At 38.8% G+C, this 27,775-nt stretch overlaps 1 protein-coding gene and 1 pseudogene across 2 annotated transcripts in view; one reads left to right on the forward strand and one right to left on the reverse strand.

Moving 5' to 3' along the window:
• The window catches only part of TTN (titin), a 272,029-nt gene that overhangs the window by 205,815 nt on the left and 38,439 nt on the right, over nucleotides 1–27,775 (reverse strand). Inside the window, exons 37-46 of one of the 2 annotated variants that reach the window (XM_045196248.2) lie at nucleotides 27,506–27,766; nucleotides 26,826–27,086; nucleotides 25,946–26,087; nucleotides 25,692–25,857; nucleotides 24,328–24,559; nucleotides 22,497–22,781; nucleotides 22,136–22,261; nucleotides 16,954–17,142; nucleotides 11,592–11,648; nucleotides 3,833–10,512 (exon numbers count right to left, since the gene is read on the reverse strand). In XM_045196248.2, coding sequence (XP_045052183.2) covers nucleotides 4,097–10,512; nucleotides 11,592–11,648; nucleotides 16,954–17,142; nucleotides 22,136–22,261; nucleotides 22,497–22,781; nucleotides 24,328–24,559; nucleotides 25,692–25,857; nucleotides 25,946–26,087; nucleotides 26,826–27,086; nucleotides 27,506–27,766 — 8,135 coding nt within the window. In that variant the 3' untranslated portion in view covers nucleotides 3,833–4,096. Of the gene's footprint in view, nucleotides 1–3,832; nucleotides 10,513–11,591; nucleotides 11,649–16,953; nucleotides 17,143–22,135; nucleotides 22,262–22,496; nucleotides 22,782–24,327; nucleotides 24,560–25,691; nucleotides 25,858–25,945; nucleotides 26,088–26,825; nucleotides 27,087–27,505; nucleotides 27,767–27,775 lie in introns of those variants that run through there. The other variant, XM_053918810.1, reaches the window with a different exon arrangement.
• On the forward strand, nucleotides 143–850 carry LOC112305731 (cysteine and glycine-rich protein 2-like; annotated as a pseudogene).

Consider the following 27,775-nt stretch of genomic DNA (forward strand, 5'->3'; position numbering starts at 1 on the left):
AACATTAAAACATTGATTGTGGCTCCCAACCCCCCTCACGATCCTGAAGCCTGCAGGCCCCCTTAGCTCAGCCCTCAGTGTATGGCCCTGCCTCCCACACAATTGGCCCTTTGGGGAGGGAAGAATGCGTATGTGGCCTGCGGGAGGACCGCATATCATGTGTAAGAGGGGCAGTGTGGTGCTACAGGTTTCCACTGCTGCTGCTTTCTGTGTATGGTTTGCAGAAAATCTTTAGATTGCACGATGGTGACAAGTCATGATGAAGAGGTTTACTGCAAATCTTGCTATGGAAAGAAGTATGCGTTGTTATAAGCAGAGGGAGAGACTAGAGCTCTCTCTTCATCACTTAAGGACACAGCAAGAAGGCAACTATCTACAAGCCAGAACCTGACCATGCAGCATACTGCTACTCTGACCATCTCAGATTTATCAGATTCCATAACTATGAGAAATACATGTCTGTTATTTAAGCAAAAAAAAAAAAAAAAGTATGGGCCCAAAGGCCAGGGCCCTGGCATGCTCAACACGGACTGGGCAGGAGACTCGGTATCAAGCCCGAGAGTGTTCAGCCTCACAGGCTTGCAACAAATCCAACCAGTTGTAAATTTGCTCAGAAATGCAGAGGTGCTGAGAAGTGTGCCAGATGTGCACATTCTGTTAATGCTGCTGGGAAGACTGGAGCTGGAAAGCCCTGGCGCAAAAACTGTGCCAATGTGCCAAGTGTGGGAAGAAATCAACAACTGTGAATGAGAAAGGAGACATCTATGGTAAAGGATGCTATACAAAGAACCTTGGACCCAGTGGATTTGGCTATGGTCGAGGAGCAGGAGCCTTTGTTCGTGTTCGGTAGAGGTGTAAATGCAGAACCAAGATCACACACTGAGAATCTCTATGAAACCTAGGCACAGGCAGTATGACACTACACTACAGTGAAGCTCTACCCACACTGCAGTGCTGTGGGTAGCCTGTCCTTGGACCGGCTGGCTGACTTGTAGGTAGAGAGCCCCATACCCTTTTGCTTTACTCATAAACACTTTCAAGGACCATTCCTTTTACATTTTAAATAAAACTTCAGTTGAAAAAAACCCTTGATTGCATTTTATTGTGCAAGAAATATCTGTACAACATTATGGAAGAGAAAAACAAAGCAGTGAATAACAGAAACTCTTTAAACAGTATCATGCATGACAGACTGAGAGTCGTGTAATTTGACATCAGGAATTAGGTTTTTCATTAAATCTGTTATGTATGTAGAACATAAATAGTAGTTTTATTGCCTTACTCGAAAGCAGTTTTATTATCTTATTAGTTCACTCCACTTATATCACATGGAATAGTCTTATAATTCCTTTCGGTTCTAGCGTACTAGCATTTATAAGGCAGGACTCTAGTGTCTGCTACCTATATATGTACTGGTAAAGCTTACCTATAGCATGTAGAATACCCACTCAGTTATTTATCATTTCATTTAGTAGCCATACAATCATTTGAATAATTTCACAAACTAATGGTGGCCAGTTAACTTTAAATTTAACCTATAATGTATTACTCAAGTCAGCTTTTCCTTTACTAGAACTGCCAAAATATCGGTCAAGGGAATGACTAGGAATATAGTGCATATACCCCTACTCACTAATATGCTGAAATATTTTCCTTTATTTCTAAATATCATATATTAACCATAAACAAGAGTGAATAAAATTCAAATGTGCTGAAACATAAAAGATGTGGTTAAAAATACATGCAGTTGTAGCAGCTAATAATTATGTCTATTTCAGTACATAATAAATGAATTCTTTATCCAGCACCAGAGAAATTAATATTTCAAGCTTTTAAGTTATATGCCATTGAGTCAGAAAATTTGAAAATTTCAATAATTAATAAATAAGCCAAGTGTGGGCCAAGCTTAATTTTCTTTATTCAGTCATTGTTATGCTGCGTATCCTCCAGTTTAGTGCATTTGAGACGAACAGAATTCTAATGAGCAGAATCACATAAAGTCCTCCCTATGAAAATAAATGTGTATTTTTCAGCACTTCCTGAAAATCCAATAAGGCATTAAAACCTTTCTTTTCTTTTTCTTTCTTCCTTCCTTTTCTTTCTTTCTTTTTTTAAGAAACAGTTTTTGAACTGTTTTCATCTGTGCTCTGAAATATTTGGGTAATATGTGCTTGTCATTTGTCATGACTTGAATTTCTGACTTATTTAAACCGCCATTATGTGGCTAAGCATAGAATAAATAATTACTCACTGTTACCTAATGGCTATGTACTGGGTTGGTTTTATTTCAGGGATTCAGGATGTGACATATTTCATTACATAGAACTGCTATCACAGATATTGTGTACTCACTGGTTAAAGCAGAATAGATTGCTCCACAGAGTGTATCCATCTTGACAAGTTATGGTGACTCAAACCAAGTAAAATGGATGTTTTGGGGGTGTGCAGGTGAGGGTGTAAGCCTGACTGCTCTGTCTACATTCTGCACATGTCCCTATCTGCTTATTTAATTTGGAAGGCTTTTAGGGAATTCCCATGTGGGAATAAAAAGGTAATACAATGAAAGAAACATAGTAAACATGCTTGCTTATATAAATTCTTTAGAAAATTAATGTTAATTTCATTTAGAAAATGAAATGTTTAATTTTTCAGAGTTAAAATTAATATGTTTAATCCAATCATGACACTTAAAAATTGGTCAGTGCAGGGGATGAACACAGTCGTTAGGCACCAGGGAGTAATTTAAGGGTTGAGGGGAGGAAAGAGTCATCATTTCATTACCACATTCTATCATTTCTCTCATCATCTGTTAGACAATTCAAATTTATCCTAAAGCATGTTAAAAAAAGTTACCACAGGGCTGACACATAGCACTGAGTGATCACCTTTTAGGACTTCTGGTCCAATCCTTCATTTTCAGATAAAAAAATGAAATTTCTCTATATTTATTATACTTTATATGAGAAGATTTAGGTTCACATTAGCACATAGGTACAATGCTAAGGATTTTGAGAATTTATTATAATTTCAATTTTGAACACAAATTGCCACTTTGGAACCACATAAATCTTGAATTTGAATGCTTATTAATTTTTAGTTTTAAAAAATGAAATTCAGTGAAAAAGACAGGAAAGCTTATTATCTTGTTATATACAAATACAAATTACCATATTGCCTGAATTCTAAAAATGTTCCACCTTCTTTTTTCCTAATTTTAAAGATTCTGACATTGCGCTAGAGTTTAAAATCTATATATAAATATAGGTTTTTTTCCCCAGGCAAATGTTAAATTAACATTGAATTTTATATTTGATGTCATCTTGAAAATTGAGAAAATGAGGTATTTTCCAAAAGTGGAAAGATCTGCATTTGCACATTCTGCAAATGTCCAGACGAACTCTATCCAGAGAGCATCACTGGCCCCTTCAAAACCAGCAAGACTTGAAACATTTACGAAGTGGGTTATTAATATTAAAATATTTGTAAAAGCCAAAAATATACTAAGAATGCAATGTCAAACAGATAATGTAGTCAGTTATCAAAAGGGCAAAGCTGGTTTCAATTTCTGTTTTTTATTTTATCTACTTTAAGCTTGAGTAAATAAATAGGCATGAATTTGGCTGCAAAGAGTTATAATTTCAAAAACTACTTATACTCAGAGCAGAGAGATTTTCCCTTACCAACTTGTCAGCATGTGGTCATCTGACATGGTCTTCCGCTTTACACTTTACTTTACGTATATAGTTCATCTGCTGAAAGAGGGTATGTTCTGCTAAAACACTTTGAGGAGGAGAAATGACGATAAAGGAGAAATACAAACAATAAGGTAGTCAAATAAATATTTAATTGTGCTTGATTTTTCACAGCATAATTGACACAGTGATGATTCCACAGTTTAGATAACAGAATATTTACATGTATTACAAATATGAGACGTCCACATGGAGAAACTGTTTTCTCAGAGGTCTTCAATGTAATGCATTTAAATAGACTTGCCATATTTGGAAATTTATTAGATCTGTATAATTTGGGAAATGTTAAAGCACTCCAAATAATTGTAATAATTATTGAGGCATTAAGACATTGTACAGAAACTTTACATTAGGGTGAGCGCTGCACAGGACTCGGCCATTCCTGAATGGTTGGTAGCTACACACCTGTACTCGCCTTCGTCACCTTTCACTAAGCTTGTTATGAACAAGTTGTGGAACCCTATGCCACTTTCCTCAGCACTGAACCTTGCTCCTTGCAGCAATTTCCCGTCTTTGTACCAGTAAACAGTGGGTCTTGGAGAGCCACGAACTAAACACTGGAAATATGCCGCCATGCCTACAGGCGCGTAACAGTCAGAAATGCCTTTGATAAACCTGGGAGGCCCTTCCACTACCTGAAATTCAAAAAAGCTGCCTGAATATTTACTCTTTAAGACTAACTCTTCCTTCAAACTGCTTACAGTCACTTTACTTTTCCTTGTTATCATAGCAAATGCTTCGGAATCTCCCATGGTGAGAAATCCCCGGCAGATAGCCTCTCCTACACAGTTCACAGCTCTGCACCTGTATGTGGCACTATCGGAAAGACAGGCATTTCGAATTCTAAGGGTGTGGCTCCCGTTCTCCTCACTAATCACATATTTAATGTTATCTGGCTCAATACACATATACTCTTTATACCATTTAACTTCGGGACTAGGAATGCCTATGACTGAACATTTGAACACAGCGTCTGAACTTTCTGGAACTTTAAAATCACAAATAGGCATTATAAAACGAGGAGGCATTTCAAATACTTCTAAGTCAATCTTTAAATCTTTGTCTTCTTCCCCTCTTGAGGCCATATTTGGATCTGCTAAATTTAATGGAAGAACATCTAGACTCACGATCATGCTTTTATGATCAGGAGTAAATTCAGGAACTGTGACTATTTTCACTTGCTTCTCAAATTCTTTAACATCTTTTTCGCTTAATTCAACTTCCAACACAATTTCTTGAGGAGAAGGTGTTCTTGATGATGAACTGTTTTCCAAATCAAACTCCATGACGTGCTGATGTGTTACGGGAGGTGGGAGTGCCACTGCTCTTTCTTTCTGGGGTGCTACGTCGACATTTGCAAAGCTCTTGGCTTCCCCTATGATGTTTACAGCATGGCACATGTACTCTCCTCCCTCCCCTTTCTGAATGTTAGAAATTTGCAAAGAACATACATTACCCACCCTTTCTATCTTAATTCGTTCATCTGGCTCTAGCAAAGATTTGTTTCTATACCATTTCACACCAGGAACTGGAATGCCCTCAACTTCAACAATGAAGCCTAATGTTGTGTTTTCATAGATCTTCCTTTTGGTCAGAGGTTCAATAAAAGATGGAGGCATTTCATTGTCTTTTGGTTCGATGGCTTCATTGGGTGTGCCAAATGAATCAGATCGCCATATTTCATAACCTGAACTTCTCTCTCCTGTAGGTGTATGGAAATGCTCATTTGGCGTACTGTCCTCCCTTTCTATTTTTGATGGGCACCTTTTAACATTTCCAGTGGGGTTTGGTCCTCCAATAGGAATATAATATTTTTCAATTGTTTCTCCTCCTGAAGGTGTGGAATATCTCTCTAGAGTCTCCCCTGGAGGTGTAGAATATCTCTCCAGAGACTCCCCTGGGGGTGTGGAATATCTCTCCAGAGTGTCCCCTGGGGGTGTGGAATATCTCTCCAGAGACTCCCCTGGGGGTGTGGAATATCTCTCCAGAGACTCCCCTGGGGGTGTGGAATATCTCTCCAGAGACTCCCCTGGGGGTGTGGAATATCTTTCAGCCATCTCGCCTTCTGAAGGTGTTGAGTACCTTTCGGCAACTTCCTCTAAAGATGTGGTTCTTTGAACAGTCTCACCTCCTGAACTCGTTGAAGGTTGTTTAGTTGTATCTAATGGAGTAAAATATAAATCAGGAGACTTTGGAGTTTCAAAATGTTCAACAGAGGATGGTGGGGTATAAAACTGATCTAACTCAGAGATTTCTTCACTGCTTATACTTCCCACATCAATGGAAATATCAGATTCAGGAGAAAATGGGCGACCTAGTGATTCTTGTTGTTGGTTGTAATATTCATACACAGTGTTGAAAGTTACTTCTTCAACCTGCATAGATGTGATTGATCCACCCTGGACAAGTTTTGCCTTGTCTTTGGTGTCTTCAGTTTCGGGAACTTCATGTTGTCCAGCAGCAAGTAAATATTGTGTTAGGGAGGACTCAGAGTCCATTACTTGCTTTGTATGTGCCTCGTCCAATTTAGGAAGATTTTCAGAAAAACAAGTTTCTATCTTTTCTTCTTCAGTAGTGAAGAAAGTTTCATTTTGAACTGGAACTTCTTTGTACAATTTTTCTTCTTCAGAGACATCATTTGGATTCTGTTGTTCCTCAGTCATCAAGAATGGAAAGCACTGGCTCAGGGAGAGCTTCCTGTGGAGTGTGTCTGCTTCCTGAACATCACCTCGGTGGTCTCCCAGAATTCCACTGGCATATTCCTGGGTACCTCCCTCCAGCTTTTGAAATGATGCCAACTCTGGTTTCAAAGTGTGTTCTTCCTTTATTTCACAAACTTCTAAAAGCTTTTCTGCACTTGCTGCCTTTTTCAAAAGTGAAATGAAACTTTGATCTCCATTTTCTAAAGAATGTTTTTCCTCAGAAATATCAGGTTCTCCTACATCTGCAGATGAGGTCTGAAGTAGAGCACCTGATTTGCTGTGGATTTCTTCAGGAAAGAATTTAAGAGAACTATCGGTGTTTAAAGTATCTAAATTTTGTTCCTGTATCTGTTGGACTTCTTTTTCCAAATAAAAATCCTTTTCATCAGTACAGCTCTTCTCCATCCAGTCCTGACTTGAAGAAATTTCCTGATTAGGAAATATGTTATTTTGCACTCTTTTAGATGTATTCTGTGTATCAAATTGTAGTATGTCAGGGCTGGGAATTTCTTCTTTATGAGGTGTTTCCCACTGTTGCTTAGCTTCTTGGAACTCTTTAGCTGGATGTCCTATATGAGAATACATTTGTTTTAGATCAAATACAATGCTCTCAGCATCAGCTGTTTCAGAAGCAGGATGTTGTATTTTAAAATAAGCTTCTTCTGGTTGACTACTATCTAATTCCTGGAATTTTAAATCTGGATTTTCTATTTGAGAATGAAACTGCTTTAGGTCCAATATAGTAGGTGTTTCATATACAGCTTTTTCAGAAACTGCAGACTGCTCTAGAAGACCTATTTCTTTCCATTGTTCCCTCTCTTGGGCTTTAAGTTCCTCATGAGCTTCAGAAGAAAGCAGCTTTAAATTCATTATGATGTTAGATGAATCTGGTTCAGTGTTTGGAGACATTTTCTCTACGTGATGCATGTTTGCCTTTAGGTTACTTGATTGTGATTCTCTTTGATTTAATGGAAAGTCAATGTCATCAGGCTTCTTTGGAGGAGGATTAACAAATGATTTCCTGGTAGGTCTTTTCTCTAGAACTCCTTTTTCTACGCGTTGTAACTTTTCAAATGCAATGATTCTATGCTTCACCTTTTTTCTTGGGTACCACCTCTCTTCAGCAATGGGTTCTTCATACACAAGGGTAGATGGGTCCTTTGTAGCATAACTATCAGAAGTTTTCTCAGAGTGGATATTTGAGCAATTGTCACTTTGGCCATATTCTCGCACATGTATCCTTTCTGGGTCACCAAGTTTTCCAAAACCATTTCTTACCTCTTTCCTAATTTTGACTTCACTGAAATCATCAACAAATGGGTAAATAGTACCCTCTGCTTGGTGTAGCTTTGAATTTTTATCTGCATGTTCTTCTTCCCATTCATCTTGACATTGTATGAGTTCAGCCCTGATAGGCCTGTTGGTTTTTATGGACCTAGAGGCAACCTGCATAAATCTAGGTAGTTTTTCTCTAGAGGATGTGCAATGAACAGGGCGTTTCTGGTCTATCTGCTCAGTCGTCTCAAGGTCTTGAAAATACTCCCTTACAGAATATTCTTGTACATAAGATTGGGAAGTAAAAGAACCAGCTGGATAATCGTACAAATGTGCCCTTACAGATTCTCCCTGAATTTGTTGATCTTTGTAATATTTTTCATAAATTCCACCAATATTTTCCAATTGACTATATTCCCTGTGAGTGACAGGTTCCACTGTGAGATACGAAACACTCTCAGCTGTTCCTGAATTGTTTTCAGCAACACATTTATATTTTCCAGAATCTTGAACATCAACATCATTAATATATAATCTGTGGCTACAATTCACCTCTTCAAACTGAAACTTTTGGTTCTGGGTTAAAGGGACTCCATTTTGAAACCATGCTACCATGGGCTTTGGCTCACCCGAGAGTAAACATTCAAGTACTATGAAATCCCCTTCTCTACACCAGGCGTGCCTTGGCATTTCTTGTAATACTTTTGGTGGCTCATTAGTAATATCAGATGAAAATATAAATTTGTGTTTGGGTGACTGTGTAGCCTCATGTCTAGGTGTTGCTTTAGGTTCCAACGCTTCAGATGGAAACAATTCTCTTGACTCTTTATCCTGTTCTGGGGTAGGAGTTGCTGCTGTTACCTGAATTTCTACAGGAAAGGAAAGCAATTCTGCATCTTCAGAGGGAGTAACTGCTGGGTTAGTTTGTAACACCCGGAGATTGGTTTGGCCTTCTTGTCTAAAAGATAGAAGAAGGTCTTCTGCTTGGTCAAACACCAATGCCAGCTCTTCGTTCTCGTCAGTGTAGTCGTGCAGCACTGGGCCTCTCTGGGCTTTGACACCATGCCTTTGTTTTGCTGTCACTTTCAGTGTGCTGGTTGTCTTCACTGTTCCGTATTGGTTAAACAGCACGCAGGTGATAGAACCTTCATTTTGAGGATGAACAGAAGAAAAAGTTAACGCTGAATAATTTTCCAAGGTGTGAATGGCAATGCCTTGATTTCGTGGGATTGGTACATCATTGTGATACCACATCACTATGGGTTGAGGGTGACCTTGAAAGTGACACAAAAATTTACAACTATCACCTTCATAAACCTCTTGAGATTCAATTTCTTGAAGAAATGAAGGTGGGCAACGTGGCAGATATTTTTGAAAAGAATTTTCAAGATATCTTGTGGTTTTTTCTTCCTGTTCAGTTTTGAATTCATCAACTCTTGTGGAAGTAGAGTACTGTAATTCTCTCAAATCACCCTTTCTTATTCTTTCAGTATTGAGTTCTTCATTTTCTTTGATACTTGTAGGTGTACCAAAAGATTCACTGGCATATAGTCCCTTGTTCTTATGTACATTAGTGATAGATTTAGATGACTCTCCAATTTCAGTTTTGGTCATAATTTCTTCAACTTGTCTTTTTGCTTGGCTATTCTCATTTATTAGAACACTATCATATAAATGGTCTTTTGGTAGACTTTCTCTTAGAGATGCCTCTTGGCTCATTCTTATTTCTGTCTGGAAAATTTCTTCATCGAAAGTAGTTGGAAAACTTGTGGGAGATTCTCCAGATTCTATGCTTTGATCCATTTGATTAGGAAGGGCATATGGATTTTGGACAATACCCTCAGCTGAATATTCTATGTTATCTCTAGTTTCAGCTAGATCAGAATATGACTTGCTTTTTATTTCTTCTCTAGAGAACAGAATATCTTTATTACTAGCTTCACTTCTCAAAGTTCTAGAGCTTAGTTCAGAAGACATGTCCAAAAGAGATAATTTCTTTTTCTCCAGTAACATTTTTCTAGCCTCTCGTAAACGTTGCAACTTCATTTTGGTCTCCTCATCCAGGAAATTTTCACCTACATTAAGCCACCCTCTTATGTCAGATTTACTTTCTAAATATTCTTCATCATACATAAAATCTGTTTTCTTGCCAGGACTTGCTGTCTTGAAGTGAATAGTTCGCATCATTCCCCTTTGCTCCACATCTTGTTTTTTGTTAAAGGGAGAACCAGTAAACCTCAGATCAACCCTCACCCTATCTTCTCTCTTTTCAGCTACCGTCTCCTCATCTTCCTGTGTCTGTTCTGCCCTTTTCAGAAATTCTAAATATTTCTCATCTTGCCCTTTTTGGATAACGAGCAGTGATGCTGTTGATTCAGCATACCCTTCACTATTAATTGCTAACAATCTATAACTTCCAGAATCTCTGTCTTGGACCCTTTGGATCTCTAAGCTGGAAGAGTGATCATGTAAATCACTCTCAGTTTTTATAACCCGTCGGAGACCTGTTGGGATAGGCCGATTGTTATGGAACCAAGTCATTTCTGGAGTTGGACAGGCAATTAATCTACATGTAAAAACAGCAGGTTCACCCTCTAAAACATACTTAAACATAAGTTTTTGGGTAAAAGAAGGCTTGAAATATTCAGGCCAGGAGCTTGTAGATAATATTCTACTTGCATATCTTCTAGCAGCCATGGAGCTGAGCTCTATGTCTTCAGAATCTGAAAAGGCATCACGTGTATCTCTTTCGGAATGTTCAGATTCCTCCTCAGAGAATAACTCTGGAAAAAAGTTAAATTATAAAGCACTTTACTATTTTCCATAGTATTTGAAAAAGTTGAAAATAAATGAAATTGCAAAATAGGAAATGAAATGCATGCTACAGATTCTCACAAATCCATAAAAAAATTCACTCACCATATTTGTTCGAATAAACGCAACACCATGCTCTGTTTAAAAGATTCTGACACGAAAATCGTTCGTTGTCTGGTCTTTTCTTCAAACTGTTGAAATTTCTTCTTGAACAAGCAAAAATGCATTTCAAAATAACATGTTCCTGTGCATATTTGTTTTGAGAGCAGGAAAACTTTGTTCCTTTGATGGCTAAGAGGGAAATCTTACCTGACTTGCAGAGAGTGGAATAAACGCCCTTTCTGATCCTTTTGATTGTAGGTTAAATTATTTTATTTTTGAGAATCAACTATTTTCAAAATATATACAAGAACTATAACCATAAATAGCTAAATAAAATGAGAAGGCGTTTATTCGAACTAATACAGCCATCAAGTCACAATGTTATACAAAGAAAAGCAGGCAATAAGGATCACGGACGGCAGCTATCTGCAAGCCAGTGTAAGAGACATATCAATGTTAAAATGATATATGTGCATGAAGTGTAAACCAGAATGGGAATGTAACATTTCTCACACACCCTGAATAAAGTCGCATTTCAATCATAATTCATTCATGACATTGCATTCTGAGTATGGCAACTAGGTTATGGTCTACTGTTCAATTTAATTCACTGTGATTTTGAAAACAAACTTCTATTTCATGATTTCATGCATTAAGATTCCAACTTTTCCTAATACACACTTTTGAAAATGGCTGCAAACATGAAATTGAATATGGCTGATAAATTTTAAATTCAAGATTTTAAATTACTATAAAACAAATTACTATGAAATGCATGTAACCATCAGCATACTGAACCAGGCATGCGACATAGTAATAATATATACTCTAAGAGATATATTTGTACATCTATGTCATTTTTCTCAATAATACTAAAAAAGAAAGAAGGCAGCTCAAGGATTCTATTAATCCTTCAAAATTTCTACTTAAATCTCACATTCAATACCTTTCATCTCCACCTCAATCTGCTGTTCAATCCTCTCATGTAAAATTGATTCATGGGCTAAAAAGGAAAAAAAATATAAAGAAGTTTTAATGATTAACTCCACATACTTTCTTCCTCAATTTACAATTCATACAATTATAATTTTTCTCTTTTATAATAGAAAACTACATCCCCCAAATGCAGGAAAAAATTTCATGCCAAACAAATCAATGAGCTGATAAAGTAGATGACAGTATTGACAGAAAGATTTCAAAACATTTTTATTTTCTATTCTCTATGAAATTTCCACATTTAGTTCTGTAATTCTCCATGCCTTTACATGCATTCAGAAAAGCAATTCACAAGTTAAAGGAAAATTTGGTTTTTTTTAATGTCTTATTGACTGAACACTTGCTAAGAGAGGAAGTCATATTTAGAAGGAACATGCATTTTCTGACATGCCACCTTTAGTTGATGGCTATTCCCAATTTCTCCTGCAGAATTAAGCATTTTCAGCTAGTAATACTCTTTTGATTGGAACCATCTTTAAAACATTAAACTACCCAAAGTCCAATTACACATTAAGCAAAACAGAGAGGCATCCAATCAAAATTGCTTTTATTACACAAGGAAAAGGTACAGTCTTTAGACACAATCATCTCTGGGGCAGCTTCTTCAGAACGGCAGGTGCCCCGGTGCCGCTCTCGTCCCCTGGCCTGTGCGGCCTTGGGCCAGCGTGCTGGACTCCCTGGCCTCTCAGTTCCTTGTGGTCTCTGGCATGAAGTTAATGACAAACTTGACGTTTTCTTTGATGATTCTCTCTTTACTTCACGGGTTGTTTTAATCTGTGACTCTTTGAGTGTTTTAATACTTTTAGTGTCTGAACCCAGGGTAATTTTTGTAACTGCTCTGGTTTGCGATTCTTTTGCTAGGTAAGAATAAAGTCAGGAAAAGGAATAAATTAGCTACGTCTGTAAGAGTAAAACACATGTTGAATTGAGAAGATGGAATGTCATTAGGATGAGAAGAAAAGCAGCACGTTAGTTCTGAAACAAATAGAGGAAATATCTATGCTTGCTATGCACGTAAGAACTCAACTTACACTGACTTATGGGCCTTACATTCTTACTGGATCTTTGCAGACAACTCTGTGGACTATGTAAAGTTATGCGGCCAAAATAAAAGAGGAACATGTAAAAACTGGCCTTATGTTAGGTAATTGGATAACGGTGCTCGATCCTTCACTCTTCACTTAAAAGTGACTTATGTTTTAACTCTCCTAAGATCAAATAAGGCAGTCTGGACTTTCCAAGAAAAAACTATTCATATCCCAAGAGCACTTTAATAATATTTCATTGGAACTAGAATTCCTGGGGCAAAAAAATGTCCAATCAATTCCCCTCTGGGAACTTGACTTCCAAGCACTGTGCTGTGGCACTGGGTTCCTTTGGAAATAAGTGGAAAGATCCACATTTCTCCCGCCTCCACAGCACAGCTAAGTCCCAATTACATTGCTGCAGAAACTATCACAGTTGTCACCTACATGGCTTGTAGATATCAACTCCAGATAAACAGTAACCCTGTGACTACTGTGCTAGCTAGCAGCTGAGGTCAACTCTCTGGATGGTGGAATTTTCCATCTTATTTGCATAACTAGATTCAGTTCTTGAGATATTTCTTTTGTAGGCTTTGGAAGTATAACCAGCAATAGCTATAGAACAAAATGTCAGCTTAAGAAAGAAAAAAAGCCTCCCTTTGGGGAATGAATATTGTAATTATATTAGGTGAATTAATGAGCCAATTTCCAAGTGTGGGGTAGAGATGGCTGTGAACAGGCACTGTATGTATTGCCTTGGCTCCTGTCTAATGACTCAAAAATGGTACGGTCAGATCAGGGAAGAACCTGAGGCCACAGCTCTCAATAGGCCCTAGAGGTGCCCGAACTTCTTCTACCGGCTTCCTTCCAGGGAAGCTGCTTTGTCTGCAGGTGCGCAGCATGGACTTCTAGCAAGTGAAGAATAATGGTCTTGTTTCATTAGTATATAAAAGGAAAGTCCATGGATAAGAGCAAGAAGCTATCCTTTGCCCAGACCAATTTTTTTATGCCTTTCCAGACACGGGGGAGAATCAAGTACAACAACAACAAAAATAATGATCTGAGGCTGTAAAAGCAGCATGACTTATTGAGAATATCTATGGACTACTAATTTTGGTCCAGACAGAGCCCTGTTACTTCAAGTGCCCAATTTTTAATTTTCATGGCTTTCTTGTAAACAGCTAGAACATCCACATAAAAATGAAGGGCAAATAGAATTTTTGAACCTCCTTATACTAAAACAATTACATTTAAATTTAGCACAGCATCAGGCACAATAATAAATACTCAATATATACTTAAGCTATAACTCCTTAAAGTTCCTAGGTGGCATATTTGGTAAATATTAGAAAAGGCAGTACATGTGAAATGAACATTAACTTCCTGAATGTGGATTTGCAAGTTATACTTCCTAAATCTAGACTGGAAAGTTTGGCCAGTGACTTGGCTGACTTTCATAAGCCACTGATAATAGATCGCTAATTTAGAGATACTCTAATTAATATATTCATTGATTCAATTTGCATGGCAGAAAAGCTGCAGGAAGCGATGAGGATGAAATGATGTAAGTCATAGGTAAAAATCAAATAACCACCTTCTACGCTTAGTACTGCTGATGTTGTCTTCTCTCCATACTCATTGTGTACAGTACAGCTGTACAATCCTTGGTCTACCAGCTGCACATTATGTATGATAAGAAACTGAGTATTTCCATTTTGTGACTGCTTCACTCTCTCAGAGTCCTCTATCTTTACACCCTCATGAGTCCAGGTTACATCAACAGAAGACTCATCTTCTAAAACACAGAGGAATTGAGCAGTGTCACCGCACTTGACAGAGAGGTCTTGAAGATGCAGAAGAATCTTTGGCCTCTTGTCCATCATCTCTTCAGAATATTTCTCAGATAATCCAGTGCTTTTTGCAAGTTGTGAAAGGGATGCAGGATGGTGCGACCCTACACCTTGAACGAATGCAGCTGTGTGGTTGGAACTTTGAGATATACTTTCAAAAACCTGCATTTCACATTCATATGATGATCCTTGAAATGACTTAATTTCTTTTTGGGATACTTTGCTCTCCTGCTTTGTGAAAGAGGAATCTGCCACTGCCTGGGGCTTGGTGGACTCTCTTACATCTTTCCCAGAACTTTGCCTAGCTAGGGCTTGCACTGTATAATCAAGTGACAAGAAAAAAAAAGAATATTAAGATCTAAGCTTTGTCACTTGGCTAGGTTAGTAACACAAAATGGCATGGAAGATGAAGATGAAAGACATCATTGTCACTTGGAAGCAGCATGCCAGACTCAGTATGCTCTAAGATGTCAGGAGCACACAAAAGGAAATCCATTCCCAGTGACCCAGTGGTGAATGTGATGAATGGGTGATGAGGCTCATGTGGATGCCATGTAGTGTCTGGTTTCTTTCTTCTGCTGGCATTGCAATTACACAGAGCCAGTCTCTCTGTCCCTCTCTGTAACATCTATCCTCTCTCCACAACATACGTTGTAAAGAATATACAGCAAATAGATCATTAATGATGCATGAGATGTTGTTTAGAAAAGTAAAAATATTAATCAGAATTGATGCCTAACAAAATAATTACTAATGTAATACACAGAACACATAGTGAGATTTAAAGTATATACGTAGATTATCCCATCATGGAGACCTGGAGGGGGGCACTTGTTGGGAGTTATTTTGTTAGTATATTATGGACTGACCACAATATGCAATGAGACAGACAGCTGAGACTCTCATTAGTAACAGGGGGAGTAGGAGGTAGGCAGCAAATCAAAGTCTTTGAAGCAAGATGGGCTTTACCTTTTGGAGTCACTGTGAGTGTAGCTGCACAAGTGGCTTCCCCAGCGCTATTGGCTGCTTTGCAAGAGTACTGCCCAGCATGCTCTGAGTAAGCATCAACTATAAGCATTAAAACCATGCCTGTGGACGCCTCAAAATGGAAAACTATATCTTTTGTTGGTAGAATTGGCTGCTGGTTATGAAACCACTGGATTTCTGGCCTGGGAATGCCAGAAACCCTTGCATGAAATCTGACTGTCTCCCCGCAGTGCACCCTGAGGCTTGGTAGAGGCTGGATGAAGATGGGCTTTTGGCCAAGGGACTCCTTCTTAAATGAAAATGATGAAGAGACATGCCATTGGGAGTCTGATGTAACTTCTTCAAGTTTGCTAAATCCTGAAAAGAAGCATGCCAACCTTTAATGTTGTATCCTGCACTGAAACCGGAATTCATCTGGGGCGAGGTCTGTCGCAAATTTCAACAGCAGACTAGCATCCAGTCCAATCCTAACGCCTTGGCAATGTATGCCACCATTGCTTCAAAGTCATACAAGTTCACTTCCATTTTCCAGACAAACTGAGACATCAATAGTCTAAAGAACCTCACTATATTGTTCATGAAGACAGTGGTGAGTATGCGATTCAGCATAGGTATTCTCATTTTCTGTTTTTATTCCCCCCCCCTCTGGTTATAAAAGCAGCTTTTCTACTTTTCAAACCACTTTAAATTACTAAGAAAATATCTGGTTTTATAATTTGTTTACAATTGGAGGGAAAAAAAAATCAAAAGTTGCCCCAATCCTTATGTATTTATATATACTCAGTACTATACAGATAAAATTAGCTCAGGAGAAATACTCTGTAAAAACAAAATATTGTTTTCTTATTTTGAATGGAGGTGGCCCTCCCCCCATCACCGAAGAAGTGTTTCTGACTGTAATTTAAGAGACCCAAGTAACAGAAATGCTGAACCATCTCAGGACTGGGCCCCCCAACCCACAGGCATTCTTTGAATGATGGCGAGTACCGATGCTGGTACACAAACCTGAAGTCGTCCACTGTCGCTGCTGTGAAGTCAGAATTATGTCCACAAAATGGGGGCATGGCAACACCCTCAGATTTAAAAACATTTAAATTTTTATCCTAACTGAATGAGAAAACAAATATGCCTATTTATTTAAGTACATTTCTCCCCATTCTGATACATGCTGATCAGGAAGCAGGAGAGCTGGTGATGAGAGCAACGCATTACAAAACGTTATGGAGACAAAGCCGGGCCCAAAAATAAAAATAAAAAAATGACGGCATATGATTCATGATGAGAAGGCGTAAATGAAAAGTGAGAACATGACATGTAACATGAAAATGATTAGTTGCATTAAAAGACAATGATAAGACCAAGAATGATTTACATGAAATCGTTAGTGATTGTTACCGACGTGAGATTAGATCTATTTCGAAATGTGGTTCTTAAAGTTGTTTTACTCTACCTTCCAGTCTCAAGTTGGCTGTGCTTGATACTTGACCTACAGCATTATTAGCAACAAAAGTGTAAATTCCTTCATCTTCTGGATAAGCTTCAGCAATTTCCAGCTGGTAAGTGTCTTCAAATTGAGTCATTCTAAAGAACCGAGATGGCTTGATTTTCTTGTCTTTGCTGTACCAAGACACTTTTAGATCTGTGGCACAAAAGAACAATGATATTTAAATCACAGAAACAGGTGGCTCTTTTAAATTTACCTGCAAGCACAATATCGATTATACTGGTGAACTACATTTCACATTTATCTTTATAACGTTATGTTTTTCTTTTAGGCATGCCTCATGTGCTCTTAAGTGATTTCTTTTCATCTTTAAGAAGGAAAAACAATTCTAGAAAAATTCAGCTTATAGACTGGTTGTAATTTTTTAAAAATTTACAATTTTAGTTATATTCTTTTTAAAAAAGATTTATTTATTTACTTGTAGAGAGAGGGGAAGGGAGGGAGAAAGTGAGGAAGAAAAACATCGAGGTGTGGTTGCTTCTGGTACGCCCCCAACTGGAGACTTGGCCTGCAACCCAGGGATGTGCCCCGACTGGGAATCGAACTAGCAACCCTTTGGTTCACAGGCTGGCACTTAATCCACGTCACCACTCCAGTCAGGGCTTTAGTTATATTCTTGTAATAACCTTTGCATGTCATGCTGTGGAAGCAGGGGAAAGATGCTGATCTAGTTAGTGCCCTGGAGAATGAGACAGTCCTGGGGAACAGGCAGCATGAAGAGTTTGATCCGGGGTTGTGGCTGCCTTCTGAGACCACGAGTGAAGAAAAGCTGCACTTCTGGTGTACAGAAAGACCAACCAAAGACAGAGCTGAAAAGATCAGTATCTCACAAAGTCTAAAATGGGCTGGGGGAAAAAAGAACTATATTGTTTTTATTTCCAATGAGCAAGGATTGAAAGCTCTCAGCACCACAGAGAAATACTTTTCAAATTGAAAATAATTTTTAAAGGGAAAGAAAGAGTCATGGAATATGGGCATCTTAGATGTATTTGGTTTTTGCCAAGGTAATAGCAATAATAGATAATACTAAAACTAGCTATGTCCGCACAAGGAATTAAACCATCTTAAAATGATAAAAAATAAAAACCCCAAAGCAGAGATAAAATAACACTATTATGTTGTTAATGTGATGGGCACTTTAACAGATATTATACTTCCATTAAAACTATAACCCTATAAGCCAAGAGTGGGTTTAAATTTAGTAACTTGGTTTAGAAGCCAAAATCAAAGCCATTTTGTTTCCGGAGGACCATCACTATATAACTTCCTTATCTCAATACCAACCTATTTGGGATATTCAAATAGTCCAATCATCTCACATTTGTTTGCTTAGAGCACAAATATTGGTTTATGAAGGTTCCCCTTCTTCCCATGATGGTAGTGAGTTGTTTATAAACTACAGGTCCTCTTTTTAAATGAACACATCTTTTCACTTCTTCTGACAAGAAGAAAAGGTAGAGAATGGAATCCTGACACTACAATTTACTGACTGTGATCTTAGACATATCATTTAACCTCCTGGACCAGTTTCTCATTTGTAAAATGAGATGCATAGTAGTTCATGGGCTATTCATTACATGAAATTGGTGCACGGATTAAATGTATACACCTCTGAAAGGGCTTTACAAACCACTGGCACAAACCAGTCACCAAAGCAAGGATGCCTAACATCACATCATGGAAGGGATCGGCAGGGCCTTAAATCACATGCTAAAGACAGGGCCCCATGCCATCATCCCACAACTATTTCGTTGGTTCAGTTGTCAATGGAAATGGAAAGATGAAGAGTCTGGCTTGCACCTTTTGAGGTCCTTTGCTTATTCTTCCAACTCCTTCCTTTGGTGAACTGAATGAAGCAGTAGAACCAGCATGAATTGCCAACAGTAAAAGAGCTAACAAGGTGAGATCTCCCTTGGCAATGGAACAGGTGCTTCTGGCAGGGCTGCTGCTGTTTGTGTTGGTCCCTGGCCTCTTGTGTTTCCTCGGAAGCCATCCCACTGCCCCTGCTCCTCACCCCCACCAGTCCGCTGTATTTGGTTCCTAATCTTGTGCATTGTACCTCCTGAATTCTACACTTCACCCCCTTTTTCTCCTGACTCCCCTGGTGGGGGGCCTTGTCAACCCTCTCTAAGCCTATTGTGCTAGCCTTTCCCCTGGTCCCTTACCTCCAGTCTCTCCCCCCACTCTTTCCATTCCTCATCAAACTATCCCAGTATTGTTTCTAAAAAGCAAACCTGACCAGCAGCTTAGAAATCCTTCAGTGGCTCCTCAACGTAAACAAGATAAAATTGAAAATCCTAAGCAGGGACTACCAAACACTTTCTTAGCTTGCCCTAGGCTTCTTGCCCACTCATTACATCACTTTCCCACCGTACTGAAACCACATGTCATTCCCAGCACATGAAGTGACTTTGTGAATGTGGTTCTCTGCCTAGAACACCATTGTATTCAATGACCCTATGGATTCTTCGATGCTCAGTCCATGCATCTTTCTTCACTGTCTCCCAGACACAGATCACTGAGTACATGGGATGTTGCAGCACTTACAACCTTCAGGCTGAGCTCTGAAGGTAAGAGCCAGGTGTTGTGATCCCCAGCACCTAGGGTAATGTCTCAATAGCAAGAACACAACTGTTGGTAGAATAAAACCGAACAGATGCTTAAGTGAAAATGGGCATCCATCAATGCTACAAAAATTATTGATTGTTTCACTTAGCTAGCTGTCACTCTGTAAGCCTCCCAGTGATTATGACTCTGCAGAATACACACTAGCAAACACAAATTTTAAAATTCTACTTTTCCAAATTGCTCTTCTGCCAGGAGGTGGCACCAGAGACCTTCGATAGACAACATTTTTTTACTCATGAAAGCAACACCGGGTTGCTAGGAAGAGTGTTCCATGCTTCAGCAAGTTTTGAGTTCCCAAAATCATGGCACTGAGACTTCTGAAGCCCCATAATTTTTTTTCCAATTTATAGAAGGCAGGGCTTCACTACATATCTTAAGGCAATACCTGGTCAGAGTTACATAAATATTTTCAGTCCTGGGGGCGTGAAACTACCTGGTAAGCTTGTAAAAGGGCATTTTAGTTAATGAATTATTTTTCCTCATATAGAAAATATTTTCAAAAAATAAATAAATAAAATACAAATTTTGATCAAAAAAAGAAAATATGTTTTCAAGAGGGTGCTAAAACCTGTATATGTGTATAAATATTACCACATGTAAAGAGTTAATAATCTCATGAATTGATAAACTCTATTCAAACATTTAAAGCCATCAATCATATAGAAAAGATATTTTCCTCTTTCTCTTTCTACCCCAATTGGAGTCTCATAGAGGACTTCAAATGCATTTTTGCAACACCTTAAAGGCAAACCTATAATATGATTTATAAAGTAAAAAGCACCATACAAATATTGTTAAGATGATTTACTACTTTGGACAATCCATATATATGTATATTTACTTGAAATTTTTCTTCTAAAAATTCAATGAATGGATAAATTATTTAGTGTGGCTTTAGAGAATTTGATATTAAAATGTATTTTTCTTTATTGTGTTAATAGAATATTATCAAATTAATCCTCATTTCTTGATTGGCGGCATTTCTCTAACACTATGCTTTGAAGTGACAAGGGCTATGGTATTTGTCCTCACAGGTCACATAATACCAGAATTTTATGTTTATATAATTCATGTCTATGGCTATAATAAAATTAATGTATTGGGCACCAGTCACTTGCCAGCCATGCCTATAGGTGCTTTGCATACATTATATTCTCTAATTATGCTCATAAAAATCAAACAAATCCATCTGGTTTCTAGATTAGCATCTTCACCCCAGAGAAGGAAATCATTAGGACATAGCTGCCCAATTGAAATGCTAACTTGCTTAGGAAAATGGCTTTCGGCAATATAATACTGGGTCATAAAGTAATGGGAGGAGCATAATAAACAAAACCATATGACTTATTAGGAGTGCTATGAGATGCCCAAGCTTAGAGAATTTTCCTCTGGTGGTGGTATACAAAAGCCAAGTAAATAAGGGAGTAATTTTCATTTTGGATGAAGTCGATTTATTTTGCCCCTCTCTGAGGTCAGCCCACAATCATAATTGTCTTGAAATGGCTCCATTTTGTCTCATTCTACCAAGGTCAAACTTCTGGGTTGGGGGAGGGGTTGCTGATATTTGGGTGGATACCCCAGTTAAAGAGCCTAACTGATTGAGGGATTAATGTATGGCAGGTACTGTGCTAAGTGCTGCCTTGGGTTATCTCTTGTAATTTTGGTAACAGTCTTCAGTGATTGGTATTACTTATTCAACAATTGCTCATTTGCCTAATCAGTAATTACTTATTGAGTACCTACTATGTACGGAGCTGTTGTAGGACAAAGATCCACCTGTTTTTGTGGAGTTTCCCTTACTAGCTACTGCTTTCAGCCACCAGGTTCTAGGTACTAAGACAGAATCCCTGTTCCCATGACATGTTCATTCTAAGATTGAATGCAATATTATTTTCATTTTATTCAGAATGGAAAGAGAACCAGAAAAATCATATATTTGCCTAAGGTCACAGGGGGGAACCAAGATTCAAATCCAACCTCTCTTACCATAAAACCTCTACTTTTGACCACTACAAGATAATATACCCTTTCAGGCAAACATTGTCCAGAGACTTAATAATGTCTTACACATAAATAGGCCCTTCTTTTGAATCTTTTCTAAGTGCTATTATAATTAGTCTAGTAGTAATTATAGTTTTTATTATATTTTAAGAGATAACAAAAGTGCAATGATAATCATAAAGAAAACATGAAATTGTTTTGAAATTTAAAACATTGAAAAACACTATCTAATTATTTTTTTTATTGTGGTAAAAAAATAACACATAACAAAATTTACCACCTTAATCATATTTAGGTGTATGGTATTGGAAATAGTCCAGTATTGGGAAACACTGATCTAATTTTTAATTGACTAATTTAAGTCAGTCTCCTGTAAGAGTCCCATTAAACCTTAAATTATGCATAAGACATGTTTGTGATGAAGGAAAAGGTGTAGAAACCTGTCCCCTACAGCTTTCTTTGTAAATATTAGCAATGATACTGTTGCTTATGAACCCACCTGTTCCAGAAACTCTGCACTGGAAGCGAGCTGGCCGTCCCTCAGAAGTGACAGTGTCTTGAAGCGGGGTGATGATGGCAGGAGGATAAACTGGCATTTCCTGATCAGGAGACACAACCTCCGGAACTGAAGAAAGGGACCACAGGGTTTATCGCGACTGAGTCACCACCATCAGGCCCTCACAGCATGGAGATGCCAATTAATCTGAATTTATCCCACAGTGGGGCGCTGTCCTGATTTCCAAGTTGTACAACAATCTACTTTAATGAGCTCCAAACTGCATTTTTAAACACACTGGGAGAATACATAACTGGTTTCTTAGGTTTTATTAGAAGCTGAGAAGTAGCAAGACATTTCCTACCTTCCACCGAGAGTGAAGCTGAGGTTGTGGCAATACCATAGTCGTTCTTGGCTTCACAGGTGTAGACAGCTGCGTCCTCTGGGAAGGCTTCAATTAGCAGAAGCGTATACTCTTGCCCATCATGGAGAAATTTGCACTTGAAGCCAGTGGAAAGCAGCTGCTCTTCCTTGTACCAGGAAATTTTGGGCTGTGGTCTGCCAGATATCACAGCACAGAAGCGGGCAGGCTTGCCAGATTGCACGGTAATAGGCTGGAGCTCCTGCAGAACTTGGGGCGGTTCTGGAGCTGAGAGTAAATGAAAACAAATAGCTTGTGAAAAAATGCAAAAACACAGGCCAGTCAATGAAACTCTACATTAATTTGTTGCCCCACGGTTACCTGCTCAAACTAAAACTTTGGAATTGTGGTATCTTGACTTGCCTCAGAATACTAGGACATTCTTTTTGCTAAGAGGGGAAAAAAAGCCTTTGGAATTTTGTACTTCAGCAGAGCTTTAGAAAGATACTTTGGATGTTTTGCATGGGGGCAGAAAGTGCTGTAAATGTTTCTCAACATAACATGACTACCCCAGTTTCTCGTTAGGGCCTGGGTGGGGGTGTAGTGATGGCCACACGCTAAAGAACTCTAGAACACCTTCTACATGCTATTTATTTTTAAAAGTCATTTGGGCAAATCACATGGTGAGCTGGCTCATCTCAGTCAGGTTTGCTTGTTTTGCAAATATTGTGTATATGTCATAGTCATTTCTTTACATACAGGGGCCAGGGAAGTGTATCTGGAAGTATGAAAGAATGAATGGACGTTATTTCAGATCTAGTTAAATGTAATTAGGTAGATTTTCTTAAAAATCAGCTTCCCTGTTGTGCTAATGAAAGCATATTCTTAGTCTTGGGATGAGTAAGGGAAACTGGGTAATTCTTAGAACCTGGAATTGGAGAAAAATGACTTCTGTGAGGCTGGTTTCTGAGACTGCCATAGAAAAGGCTTTTCCTTCTCTATACCTCAGTTTCCCCACTACTACAGAAATAATAATAACTGGATACTGTGACCATTTGGTCTCTGAGGGAATCTTGACAATGTGGTTCAGTTTGTGAATCTTGAAATGACTCCTTGTGTCCCTTCACCTGCCTCTTGGGTATTTGTTCAGGCAGACATGGCCCAAGATAAGGAAGGAGAAGGATGGAGGTTCCATTTTCTCTAGGTATATAGGTTAATCTCAGATCGAGGCCAGCCTCAAATTCAGCTTTAAGGTTTCTAACGAGCAAAGTGCATGGTTTAATGGCATTCGTCTTAGGACTTGGTAACATGCGGAATTCCCCCTTAAAATTAAGAGCCTCTGGTCCTAGAGCTTGGGTCAGAGAGAACCTCTTTCCACATTGCCTGCTGCTTTCTAGGCCCTCTGTGATCTCAGAGGGGACCTCTGGGTTCTCCCAGGAACTGCGGACTGGGGGCTGTAAATGCTCCTACTGCTTAGCAGTGCTGCTGGTACGTAAGCAGTGAGTGCCAAGGGCAGATGTCTAGAAGAGCTGAATGCTGCATCTAGAAACCCAGTTGAGCTGTGTTATAACTGACATGCAGTGTATGTTCAACAGTGTTGACCAATAAATAAAAATCTAGCGATCAGGTGCTTTTTGGAAATGACATCTTAACAGTCATTTTAATAGCTGCCATCCCTTTTCCATAGATATAATGTGAAAATAAATATAGATATAACCACATAAGTACCACAGGTTCTTTAGAAATTACCCAGAAACTACCCAGAACTTTAGTAACTTAAAGGGGAAGAATTGTTCCAGATGGATCCACAAAATATGTTAAAATCTCCACCTACCATTGACATAGAGAGTAACAGAACTCCTGTTCCTTCCTGCCACAAAGGTGTATTCACCGGCATCACTGAGCCTGGTCTCAGAGATAAACATTCGGTGGATTCTTCTCTCTACGACGTATTGGTGTCGTTCTTGAATTTGGAAATTGATTTCAATGCCGTCTTTATACCAGTGGGCATCCACATCGTCTTCATTGACCTCAAACTCAACGACAGCACGTTGTTTCTCAATAACCTTTTGATGAAGCAGCATAAAAAGAAAATTGAAGCCTTGGTTTCCTTTCGGTTAACCGGTTCTTAAAAGTGCTCATTTGAAGAGCATGCAAAACCTATACAGTATGATATAATTACTTGATTGGTTATAGCACATTTTATTTTTCCCACCCATCCTTGGGCAAATGGTGTCCAAACTTCTTTGGGAGAGAATCATGCTTAGACCTGCACCGAGGATGTCACTCAAAGAGGCAATGATTTTACCCCCTAAATGTTTGCTTGTTAATTAATAATAACAGAAATAATGACATTGTACACCTGCAGCCTTTTTATTACTTAAAAATCTCTTTTAAGTTACTATTCAATTTGATTTCATGTGATATAAACAATCACCTTGGGGATGAGATAGGAACCATTTTAAAAGTAAGAAACTCAAGGTTTGAAATCGGACAATAAAGGGTGAAGGGCATATCCAGGGGGTCTGAGCCCTCACTGAAAGCTTTTCCACTATGGCCTGAGGCCTGTAGTGCCTGGTTTTTCTTGGATGAGCAATATGATGGAACTAAACTCAGGTGATACTTCTCTTTACCCGTTACCTCCATTACATCACATGGGAAGACTGGCACCCATGAGGACAAATTCTCCACATAGTAGGCAGCAAAGGTGTTTGATCAGCATCCTTGCTAGGAACCCAGACTTGGTCATACTGGCCTTCCTCTTGGGCCCCATCCTCAGTGTTCTCAGGCAAATCCCTTCACACCTACCTCCCTCATAGGCGGCTTCCAAGAAAATGCTACCTTGTTCAGAATTCCCTTAGTTATAGTTGATGTGTAAACATCACAATATGAATTTTAGGGTTTTTTTTCTGGTTGCTGCTGTTTGGCAAGCAGCCATTTATTGCATTAGATGGTGCAGTTTCTACAGCTGTGTCAGTTAAAGAATCTTGACAGCTGCTAAGGACACGCTTATTCCCTAAGTGAGGGGAGACTGTGGCTGAATTCATGTCAGCCTGAGAATCTGAGCCAGTGAGGATCAGTTGACTTAATTCTTCGGAAGACTGTTGTTAGACAATTTAAAAGTTAATAATTAAAAAATAAAATTATAAATTATGGACTACTGATGATTTCTCCAGAACTTTGGCATATACACAATACCTGAACCTCCTTTTTAATACTTCGGATGCGAACATCTCTGCCCTCTACAAAGAGGTTAGCAGTGGACATGTTGCCTCCGGCCACCACTGTGTACTGCCCGGCATCGGACATCCGGGTGGATGGAATCAGAAGGCGGTGGACATATTTCTCCTTCTGTATCTTTATTCTATGGATGAAATGGAAATTGAGGTTAACGTATGATGGCTCAAAGGAAATTGGGAATTCCTGGAATGTGGCAAGACAGAACAACTGACCTGTCCACTATCTGCAGCTCTTGGCCGTCCTTCATCCACTGCACGGTGATGTCAGGCTCAGAAACTTCGCATTCAAACATGGCTCGCTTCTTCTCGAGAACCTTAATGTCCTTAATGTGCTTCCTGAATTCAATATGGCGAGCTGGAAACGAGAATGTAAACAATTAATCTTTTTTATAGCTTTATTAAGATATAATTCACATCCTATAAAATCCACCCATTTGAGTATATAATTCGGTGGCTTTTAGTATATCCCTCTGGATATACTAAATCACCACAATTGATTTTAGGACACTCTTGTTACTCTAGAAAGAATCTATGAACCCCTTATCTGTCACCCCCACATCCTTCTCATTGTTTCTCCTCAGTCTTATGCCACCTTATGTCTGTATAGATGTGTGTATTATGAGGATTTCATACAAATGGATCAGATAAAATGTAATCCTTTGTGATTGGCTTTTCCTTTTTTTTAAGATTTGATTTATTTATTTTTAGAGAGAGGGGAAGAAGGGAGAGTGAGAGAAACACTGATGTCTCTCACACGTGTCCCAGCTGGGGACTGAACCTGTGAACCCACAACCCAGGCATGTGTGCTGACCAGGAATCAATCCAGCAACCCTTAGCTTTGAGGGACATCACCCAAACAGCTCAGCCACACTGGTCAGGACAAGTGACTGGATTTTCCACTCGGCATAAAGTGTCCAGGGTTCACCCATGCTGCAGCATGGATGAAAAGCACTTCCTTTTTATTTTTCAGTAATATTCCATAGCAGGGATATAGCATATTTTATTTATCCATTCATCAATTTATGTACAAATTAACATTTTATGTAGTGTGTTTGACATTATTTTTATGGACATGACATTTGTGAAGCCATACCTTCCACATAAAGGGTGGCTGTCGATGTAGCTTTTCCAGCCACAAAGGTGTACTCAGCAGCATCTCCAAAGTGAACATTCCTGATGTTCAGTGAGTGTGTTAGCTTTTTGGTTCTCATCTGACACCTGTCAGTTGATTTGATTTCCACACCATTCTTTAACCATTTGTAAGAGATGCCTTCATGGTTCACGGTCACCTCAAAGGTAATGGTGTCTTTTTCTTCGGCATTGATGTCCTTCAGCATGGACGTAATCATGATTGCTACAAAAGGGGAAGGAAAGACACCCAAGGAGACTTGTATCAAAATGACATGGGTCATAACAGGTGCAGAACGAAAACCTGGAAGATATTTAGTATCTCTGTTAAGGTGATTACAGTTCAGAGATATGAGCAATGATAACTTCCAGGTACCCTTCTCCCTCCAGAACAATGGCAAGTAACAAAGAAACAGAAATCGTAAGCAACAGACACTGGAGCATCTTTATAGGTAGCCTTTCAATGCCACTCTTATTGGAAAATCTTATTTAAGTGGAGATACGAGCACCTAGCTCAGTGTGAACTCTCAGTAGACCTTTCAATCAAGGAATTTTCAGTGGACTAAATGGTCAAGAAAGAAACGAGTAGCATATGGAATAACAACGAATGTACTGGATATGCCTTTTTTTTTTTTTTTAACTTACGGGTCACTTTCAGGGTGGCGCTGACTTGGTCATTGCCACAGACAAATGTGTATTCTGCCGCATCCTCTGTGCTGGTGTTCATGATGATCAGCTGGTGGAGCTTTCCCTGCACGACGATCTTGAACTTTTCACTCATCTCAATCTCCACACCATTCTTCAGCCACATGGAAGGGACATTGAAGTGGGACACCTCGCACTCAAAGGAGGCCGTTTTGGTCTCAGGCACCTCGATGCTTTTCATGGTTTTTGTAATATGTAGTGCTTGGGAAA

This window comes from Desmodus rotundus, chromosome 2 (genome assembly GCF_022682495.2).
Source record: "Desmodus rotundus isolate HL8 chromosome 2, HLdesRot8A.1, whole genome shotgun sequence".
Lineage (NCBI taxonomy): Eukaryota > Metazoa > Chordata > Mammalia > Chiroptera > Phyllostomidae > Desmodus > Desmodus rotundus.